Source organism: Acipenser ruthenus, chromosome 25 (genome assembly GCF_902713425.1).
Source record: "Acipenser ruthenus chromosome 25, fAciRut3.2 maternal haplotype, whole genome shotgun sequence".
In the NCBI taxonomy this organism is placed as follows: domain Eukaryota; kingdom Metazoa; phylum Chordata; class Actinopteri; order Acipenseriformes; family Acipenseridae; genus Acipenser; species Acipenser ruthenus.
This window is the reverse complement of record NC_081213.1, coordinates 20,301,523-20,311,571: the sequence shown is the minus strand read 5'-3', so window position 1 is coordinate 20,311,571 and position 10,049 is coordinate 20,301,523. Positions and strand designations below refer to the sequence as shown.

The 10,049-nt window shown below is 36.9% G+C and overlaps 2 protein-coding genes and 1 pseudogene across 2 annotated transcripts; 2 read left to right on the top strand and 1 right to left on the bottom strand.

Annotated features, from left to right (window-relative positions):
- The first annotated feature begins 92 nt into the window (after positions 1–92).
- LOC117413597 (uncharacterized protein C3orf62 homolog) lies at positions 93–3,568 on the top strand. Its single transcript, XM_058999586.1, has 4 exons — positions 93–234; positions 744–1,090; positions 1,513–1,601; positions 2,217–3,568. The coding sequence occupies exons 2-4, from the start codon at positions 744–746 to the stop codon at positions 2,453–2,455; spliced, it is 675 nt and encodes a 224-aa protein (XP_058855569.1). The 5' UTR covers positions 93–234; the 3' UTR covers positions 2,456–3,568.
- A 105-nt stretch (positions 3,569–3,673) lies between these two features.
- Positions 3,674–5,113, bottom strand: LOC117413847 (glutathione peroxidase 2-like; annotated as a pseudogene).
- Positions 5,114–7,164: 2,051 nt separating this feature from the next.
- Positions 7,165–9,551, top strand: LOC117414205 (probable protein BRICK1). The gene is made up of 3 exons (XM_034024008.3): positions 7,165–7,323; positions 8,437–8,519; positions 9,035–9,551. The coding sequence occupies exons 1-3, from the start codon at positions 7,206–7,208 to the stop codon at positions 9,059–9,061; spliced, it is 228 nt and encodes a 75-aa protein (XP_033879899.1). The 5' UTR covers positions 7,165–7,205; the 3' UTR covers positions 9,062–9,551.
- Positions 9,552–10,049: the final 498 nt, after the last annotated feature.

The following is a 10,049-nucleotide window of genomic DNA, read 5'->3' as shown; positions in this document are numbered from 1 at the left end:
CTATGACACGCTCTATCTAAAAACAAAATCGGCATCAGTCACAAGCAAAGAACAAAAGAAAAGCTAAACAATTAATAAAGCTAAAAATCATGTTTACTGCTCACAAAAGCAGTCCCAGCTGGGTACCCAATTCATTCAATCATCGAGCGATGTTTCTTCGCGCGCTTCGTCGTTTTGTTTACTCGGAGCGCCTTGTTTCTGAGACCGACAAAGAAAGATAAGCCAGAGCTCAAGGTAAGAAAAACGGTGTAAAAACACAGTCATGTTTTGTAGTTTGTTTTATGTAAAATTCGAGACTCTCGTTTCATAGTAACAAAAACTAACGTGGAGGGTGTGTATATTTGGAGTTTTTCTGTGTCAACTTCCTCCTTCTTTGGCCAGCCTTACAACAAAAAACAAATACAGTTGTCAGATTTATGTTACCGCTATTTATTCCCAGGATATAAAGAAAGAAGAGGCGTATTCGGGATAAGTAGGGATTTGACCTTTACTGCTTTACACAATCACATTAACTACTCTGATGTTAAACACGTGTTTTGATAATCGCTGCACATTGGTATTTAAAAGTTGTGTTCCTCTGATTGGATGCTAAACATTAGTATCCAATCACAATGCAAGGTGTTCATAGGCGTTTTTTTAGAGCATGTTGGTTAAAAACCACAAGAGGGTCTTTATAGTAAATCATGGCATAAAGACGATTTGTAATCTTGGTAAAAATATAACAATCTGTCCAATATTTTCAGATGTCTGAGAAGCTGAAGCAGTGCAGGCAGGGGCTAGCTGCAGCATTAGACCGTGCGTTAGAGGATGTCACCATAACACCCCCCAGCATCAAACATCCACCCTACCCTTTATACCCTCACAGCAAATCCAAAGAATCTGAGTCTCCTGCATATCTAGAAACAAGGGCTGAGCTCCAGCGAAGATCTCTCCCTGTCTGTTCACCTGGGCCCATGGTGTACCTCCCTACTGCGATCCCTATGGACCTGCATAGAAACTCCTCCCGTTCCTACAGCTGGCCCATCTCATTCAAAGAGGCTTTACCCACAAGGTACCCAACAAATGCTCCAGATTCCTGCGTCAGACAAAAGTATGAAAGATCTGAAAATGAATGTTGGGTATACCAATTTAGTTTTTATTCTTGAGCTGTTTGTTATGTATACAATATCTGTAAATGTGCTTGGCTTTAATTTGACACTAATCCGTAACTTTTTATAAATCAATAATAAACTCTGAAATAAGTTCAGCAGACAATGTTTTAACAATGTAAAAAAATACACTTTGGTGAAACTAGTCTCTATTCATTTTACATGGGAACAATGGGGGAATTAGGAATTCTCTGTTGCTGCATATTTCTTATTTATTTTTGGTTCTCCTGAATATAGCAGTATCTGCATCGTGGGTTTACTTTTCCAAAATAACCAATATGTCTTAGTTTCATACACAGGTTTCAGCAAGCAGGTGCATTTTGGTGAAATGTATTTTACTCAAACAAGCTGTCTACCTTATCAGGCAAGAGACTTCCAGCCATTGCAAGGTGGACTGCCCATCTTCAAGCAACACCGAGGAAGCTTTAACTCAGAATCTGCTAGAAATTATAGGTAAACAAAAATAGCATTTGTTATGTACAGTCCTTAAAAATATACAGACATGAACACTGTCAAAATAAAATTAGAGAAGTCCAATTCTGAGACCTGAAAACCTATGTTGTGTTTACCTGAACATGTGGGTATTGTGAAATGCAATATTCATTTCTGTATCTTAAGTGAAGTTTGTTTTCTTCACTTTCATCTGTGGTTGGTTTCCTTACTCCATCAGGTAAAAAAATACATATATATATATATAGAGAGAGAGAGAGACAAGTTGGAAGTTAATCATTTTTTAGCATAATTGTATTTGTAGCTCTGTTATAAAACTGTGCCCAGTACCTGTTTGAGGGTACTAGTGTTGATGTAAGTAGATACATTTACTTCCGTTTTAGAGCAAGTATAATTTGTATGAGAATGTTTCTGCTTTATAATGTCAGTGAAAGTGGAATGGTGTTATAATAATTTCAACTGCTTCAGTCTGACAACCAGAGTTAAATGCTAGTGGAGTTAAATGATCCCCTTACACACAAAATATTACATACTTATTAAAAGCTGCATCATAAGTTGAGTAACACGTATGTGCAATTTGCTGATTATGTTATTTTGTTGTTGTTTTTTTTTCTACAGAAAGTTCTGGTATACAGACATTGGAGGATCTTGTGGGGAAACTGGAGTTTGAGAATGAGTTAAACCGGGTGTGTAATAATCCCAGTCAACAACAAGGGGGCAGCCTTTCACAGATGCTGGAAGATAATGTCGTCAACTTGACTCCCAGAACATCTGAAGACAACAGTATGATTGAGGCTGTGTTGGATATGGAGCAGGAGTATGATTTATCAATGTATTACAGCAATCTCTTATCATAGCACTCACAGGCGCAGAACTTCTACAGGTGAAACAGAAACCTATCAATTTGGAAAGCAAGGCCAATTTTAAGCAAAGACCTACCTTTTTTTTTTTTTGCAATTCATAAAAATACTTTAATAGTAAAACAGAATGTTTAGAAAGTTCATGAGCTAGAACCAAAAAAAAGTTAATTTCATTAGCTTCATTAAAACCATGAGTGTTTTGGTAGATAAGCATTGTTTCTACAATGTATGTCAGCACAGTAACATATACCCCTCACCTTGACATTCGATCCTACACAGCAAGGTTTTTTTTTTGTTTTAAATCTTTGCCAGGGTTGTATGCTGCTAATTTATTAATGTCAGGATATCTGTAACAATTGGTTAATATATTATTTATTTGTGTAATAAATTCAACCTATTGTATTATTTTAGTTTCCCATTAACAGTAAACAGTAACATGTATTTACACCATTTGCTTTGAGCTTTGTCAAATGTCAAGTCTGAAGGCAAATTGATATTTAATAAATATGCCATTTTTCATTTGGTTAAGGTCAAGTATCCATTATACATTCATGGTGTTAGTACAGTCTTTGTAAATGTTTGTCTAGCTAGTTTTATATTGTGTCCTTTTTTTCATACTGCATTTCTTGAAAGTTTAATTTCGTGTTGGTTATGACATGAGGCATTCAGATTCAGAAAAGAGCCAGATAAAATATCTGAAATTGTATTGGATTGCTTATAACCATAATTCAAGTACTGAACAATGGTGAATAAAATACTTAGAAACTGCCAAGTCACCCTAAATAAGGCGTTGTCGTATCCTTGAAGCACTGACACAAGGCCAGCAAATGTGAACAGCACAAACCTTGACACAGACATTTATATTGGGGTTTTCAACTAGGCCCATAAGGGTTAATAATTGCATCATTATAGCTGTGAAAGTTCTGCAATACTGCGCAGTTTCTTAATAATGTTCTATTCTGGATCAATTCAATTAAAGACCTGAGCTTTCACTTCCCCATTGACATTATAATTTTAGAACGGAAGAAAAAAAATGTGTATGTTGCAAACATTTCAACACATTTAACTACTATGTGCAGATAAGGTGTGCAATTGCCTTACTATATTTACCCAAGCATTCTGGCCAACCATTATGGCCCCCCCACCAAAGATAATTGAAAGAATTATTAACATGCATGTTAACAAATAAATAAATGAATAACCAAAACACACAAGTCATCATTAAGTAAGAACACTTTATTTTTTGACATTACAAAACTTCAGACTGAACCATGCTTTACAGGGGCCAAGCACTAATGTAATTTCAGACTTTTACATTTACATCAGACACCCTTCTCCCAATATGTTTTAAAGGGTACCTTCATACAGTAAATGTCTAAATACAGCAGCACCGAGCACGAGAAAGCACAGGCAGTTTTTTTTTTTTAAAGCACTGCTTGTGTCTCTGACGGCAGGACGTACAGACGGTCTATTTCACCAGCTTCAGCAAGTTCTTGATGTCACCTTCGATATCAATGGTGAGAAACTTTCTGCTGTAGCGCTTGAATGGCTCCCCGTCGGGGCCAATGAGGAACTTCTCGAAATTCCAGGATATGTCATTCCTGCAGACGGGGCTCCACACAATAAACTTGGGATCAGTCATCAGGGACATAGGGTCATCACTGGGGTGGGGCAGTTTCTCCTTCAGGAAAGTAAACATGGGGTCTGCTTCCTTCCCATTCACATCAACTTTCTGGAGCAGTGTGAAATTGGGCACAAACCCATTCCCCGGACGGACATACTTCAGAGAGAGAAGAATCTCATCACCCTTGCAATTCTCCTGTTGATCAGAAAACAAAACTGTTTATAGCAACCATGGCCAACCAGCCCCTGACAGAAAAGAAAGCTACCAGAAGAGAATGGAGAAAAGCACAAAACACAAAAAAAGCAAAAAATTGCCTGTTTCCTTGTACAGTACAAAGCATGATCTGAATTGATTTCTGACAATAAGGTGTATTGTACACATTGCCACCCTGCAGAGTTAACAAGCAGTAAGTGAGTAACCAGCACGTCAGACACAGCTATACCCCGTTTGTTAGTCGAGACGAATTTCATTTCTCATTATGACAAATCTTGGTTAATTAAATTCCCGGGGATTTTACTATGATTATTGACACTATTCACAAATATTTAATGCAGTGACCTTTTATTTTAAAAAGCGCTGAATTTCCGTAGACAATATAATTCGTAATTTAAATACGAATTGTATTTATTGAACAAAAGCTAAAGTTAGTTAAATGCACAACTACACAGTATGACTTGTCGATATCTCCGGTAGAAAATTTAGTAAGTATACCTGGTATCCGAACTGGTTACAGGGCACCCCCAGCACAACAAGTCCCTGGCCGCCGTAGCGCTCCTGGAGCTCGTTCATCTGGGTGTAATCCCTGGTGGTTGTGCCTCAGAGAGACGCCACATTCTCGATCAGCACCACTTTGCCTTTGAACTTGGAGAAATTCAGCGTTTCTCCAGTGTGCAGGATCTTAGCAGAGAAATCGTAGAACTTCTTTATCCCTCCAGCCATTTTCAAACTCATAGTGCTCTAATTTACTGACAGTCCCTTTTGTACTAATACGAGACAACCGGTAATCGTTTTCTCGCCCAGCCCAGGTATTGCGCAGGCAAATTGGAAGCAGTGGGGCGGGGCAGAGTTGGGGGTTGGAGTTGCGGTGTAATTTTTTGAGAAGCTGGTATTTAAGACTACAATATACATTACAGGCCTTATGGGTTACGCAATTACAAACTGCTGTAAAAAAAAAATCTCTTATCGGCAGCTTTAAAAATATATACATTTGTGAGGTGAGCATATTCTGTGCTCAACGGAACAGTTTGGGATAGTTCAGGCTTTTCAACTCTTCTCTGCTTCTCTTAAAGGCAAGAATGGTACCTGAGACAGGTAAAACGTACCAGAATGCATTGAGTTGTGAGTTGAAAAGCCTGAACTGTCCCGCTGAACACGGAGCCATATGGTCACCTTATATAGTTACCAAGTACACTTCAATTACCAAACTTAATTCTGTCTCGCCATTTCTATTGAATAAATAATTAACCATGACCCATTTTTGCAACACAAGGCACCCTGCATTATCACTTTGCAAACAAATATAGTAAAACACATGTACAGACAGCTGTACTGTATGTCCCTTTGAGATTGTAACCTCTTTTATGAGAGCTGACAAAGAAGGCAACAGCTCAGATTCATGCAAACACTTCATACAACCCACTATAAAAAAAATAAGAAAAACAGCCATGCGTCCATCATACAGGAATACTTACAGAACATGTTACACATTCATAATTATAGCACTATACCCAAACTCTTAATAGTAAACTAAATGTACTGTAAACATGATGGAAAATGAGCGTGGGTGTTAATAATATGTCTCAACCATGCAGGGAAATGCATTTTATATCAGCTACACTTCAATACAAATAAATAAATAAATAAAATAAAATAAAACCATACACTTAAGGGATAGGCTCAACTCTTCACTGTATGCAATGGCAAAAAACGGTTTGCAGTGTAACATGTAAAAGAGGAGATTTTAGTTCCCGACACCATGGTGGGCAGAGAATAAGCAGGAAGTGTGATTAATTAATAATAACTGCTTCGTAATGCACTACAACCCCCCAGATTTCCTCTTTCAAATTGCCTAATACCGTACATCATTTCTCGTCGTTTAACAGATGTAACAGAGTTTTAAAAAAACATTACAAATCATAACTAATACAAATACAGTAGAGCACTGTAGTTGTGGATGCTACAGTTTTGAATTGTCAATCTTTTTATTACAGGGCTATGGTGAATATGTTATGCCAAAATTCAAAATAAATACATAAATTAATGTTTAAATAAATAGATATATAGACATGTATGTGTTTATTTCGATGTTTATTTATTTATTCATTCATTTTTAATTTGGCCTGCAGCTGTTATTTGTTAAATAATAGCTTTCAAGAGAAAATATGGAAACATTTATAGATGGATTACAGTACCACTCAGTAACATTTAAAAACTGTCATGGATATTTTTGTTTCTCTTAATCTACAATTGCTGTTTTCATGCAACGCCCTATTTTATTTCATTTTTACAACATATTGTAATATTTATTGTAAATAAAAAAAAAGTAACCAAATAGTATAGCATCTAATTAGTGTAACAGCTGTGATCTAGATATGGTTTAAAAAGTTCAGTCATGATGTATGCAGTACTGTCAGACATTCGATCTTCACCAATTCATATATATGGTAGACTGATTCACGAGCATGACTGAAAGAGAGTGAAGTCTCTAGAGCACCACCACGTGTTATATCTGCATCACTGCAAACTGTATATTGAACAGGAATAAACAGTATTAAAGGCTGCTGATCATAAATTGAGTGGCCGAAAAAGACTGCACCACACCATACATGTGCACCCACCCTTCTTAAACTCTGACATGATCATCTTGCATTTTTTCCAGTATGCTGTCATTCGGCCATTAGAAGAGGGCTGTTGACACATGTGTAAGAAAACTAAAAACTAAACTTGAGCACCATAGCACTACGTGGTGAAGTGACAGCTGAGTATCCACGTTGTTTAAGCGTTTATTATGCTTAGTGAAGGCGGCTTTTAAAAATACAGCACCAGATTAAATTAAGCGATAGACTGCAATCCTGGATTGTTGCCGATAGACGGCGCTGTGTCTAATTTATAACCAGCAAGAAAATGGCCGGTCAGGAGGATCCTGTTCAGAGAGAGATCCATCAGGACTGGGCAAATCGGGAATATATTGAGGTGATAACCAGCAGTATCAAGAAGATAGCTGATTTCCTCAACTCTTTCGGTAAGGGAATTCTAACTGAAATAAAAACTGAGTTGGGTAAAGCTTTTAAAAGAGAAAAACACGTATGCCTGTGCAAGTGAGGCCGTATCCGACCCCTCCTTAAACTAGTTAAAACGACAACACGTCGCTGTATTCAATACAGCGTTGTCGGTAATAATAACATATGAAACGAGTTTAACGATGTCAGTGTCACACGGGTTTGTAATGATAACTTTATTGTAAAGCAGATAAAAACATGCTTTATGGTGGCTAGCTTGACTGGAGCCTTCACCAATGCAATGTATTACAGTATACTCTTATGTACTGTATGTTCCGGTGTGTTTACATTTATCAATCTTACTGCATTGGTGTAAAAAGATATATATTTATATATAATTATTTTGAAAACCAATAAATAAAGCTGCAACAAAAACAAAGTTGTCTTATACTCATCTCGACTAAATTTAAAATATGAAAGGTTTTATCTATTGGGCCTGCCAAAACAAAACACTTCCCGTTTACTGTTCAGTGCAAGGCTGCTGTCAAATCTCGGTAATTGCTGATAATATTATTCGTTATCCAAGAGATGAAGTCTGCCTTACACCTAACCCTTTACCAGGGGAAGCTTCCCCTGTTTCTTTAGAGCAAAAAGACCTACCAGTACAAAACTGCAGTATTTCTGCCAGTTATGCCAATATTTTGTACATTTATTTTATGGTATATATTTGGTTAAAGATACGAGATTTTATTAAAGTACACTGTACTTTTTAATGAGGATCATATACCAGTGGTACTAGCATCAAAATATGTGAATTAATTACCTATACTGCTGGAAACGCACTTGTATCAGTTAGTGCTTTACAACAATAATACTAGTGTCTGCTAAGAAATTCTGATAGCCTGTGTGAGTGTGAGAGAGAGAGAGAGAGACAGAGAGACAGAGAACTATGCAGGGATACACTTTAGGTTTGAGCAGTTCCTTGTTTTGGTCTTTTTCTGTCCACATTGATGGGGGGGTTTCTAGATTTGCCATGTTACGTTATTACTGGGCTGAAGCCATCAGAACCCAAAACCAACTCTGCCGTACATTAAATGTATTTCACATATATTGATTAAAACTATTTCGGTTCTCAGACATGTCCTGTCGGTCCCGGTTAGCAACTCTGAATGAGAAGTTGACAGCATTGGAGAGGAGAATCGAGTACATTGAGGCACGGGTAAGAATATGGGACAGCATTGCTTCTTCAACATAGACTCCGATAACACCCCAAAAGTTTCCTTTGAAATGTCTTATTTCGATCTTTTTCATGTGGACTCATGGTTGTGGCTTGACCACTTCAAAATTAACATAATAATCCCTGATGACGATTACAGGTGGGTCAGACACTTGTTATAAAGAAATGCAATACTAATGCTTGTGACAGCACTTAAATTGTACTGTGCCATTAAAGTACTTGCTACTAAACTGTATTACGAAATAATTACTTGATTGATTATGCCTTGCATGAAGTCCAGTAGCCTGGCATACAATGAAATGATTTTTTATTGATTAGTCACAAATTAGATGAAAATGATTCTGCCTGGGCAGAATGAATATTCAGGTTTCTATTTAATCACCTTTTATAAGGAATACTGTAAGAACTTTAAAAGCTCTCACATTTTTCTATTACCTGCACAAAAATATGCAATATTATTAGAGTACTGACTCAAGGCTCTTTTTCTTTATGTATAGGTAACAAAGGGCGAGACTTTGACTTAGACACCATCAAGATACCGGATGCCTGACAAGCAACCACAACTGTACAGAACGGCAATCAGACATCACTTTTCTTTCTCCCATTTATTTGAAATTATGCCTGTGTATTTTAAATCTGTATTAGCTTGCAAGGAATGACTAAAAGGTCTTCCCAAAATAGAAGTGGGCTTCATGTTCTGCCTTGTAGCCACTGAATCTCCAGGCAGGGCCATACTAAAAAAAAAAAAAAAAGATAATTAAGTTATTTGGTAAATTCCTGCTGGCAGAAAGTGCTGAGTTGTCTGGGGCAGCACAGCAACAAGAATGTCCTCCCTCTAGCAGAGCAATCCCCAGCACAGCAAGGGGACAGCGTTAAGTGCCAAGTTCATTCACCTGCCGTGGTTATAGATTCTGTTTCTTTCATCAAGTTTTAACAATTGTATTCCTATGTGTAACAAACTGTATTTTCCATTTGTGTTTCGATAACTTAAATAATAAAGTTCAAGAGAATTTGTATTTTGTAATTTTTTTTTGGTGATGCATGCAGCAGTCGTACAAGCCATGTCTTTGTTTTCTTCATTTGTAACTTGTTTACTGCCAAATGAAAAATATTACAAATTCAAAACATAATACAATTGTTATTTATTTTTTGGTAAAGGATGCACATGGGTTTTAATTATATTTTTTAGAATTAAATACTGTATGGGTGGCATGGAGCTAGTGCTGGCATTGCTCAGTAAAATTCATTATTGGATTCATTCTTGCATCACTGAATCTGTGTGTTACAACTGTAGACTTTATGTCTTAAATCTGAAGTGGTGTTCACTATTTTGTATGAATTAGTGGGACACAAGTGTATAGAGTATAATGTATACTCATGAATTTGTGTTTAAAAGGACAAAGTCTAATGGCAGGTTATTCAAAAAAAGTGGAGAACCCAAAATTGATACGAGCTTGGCTTGGATATCTTCACATGTGGGTAAAACAGATTCTAAGGTGGGGTGAAGGCAAA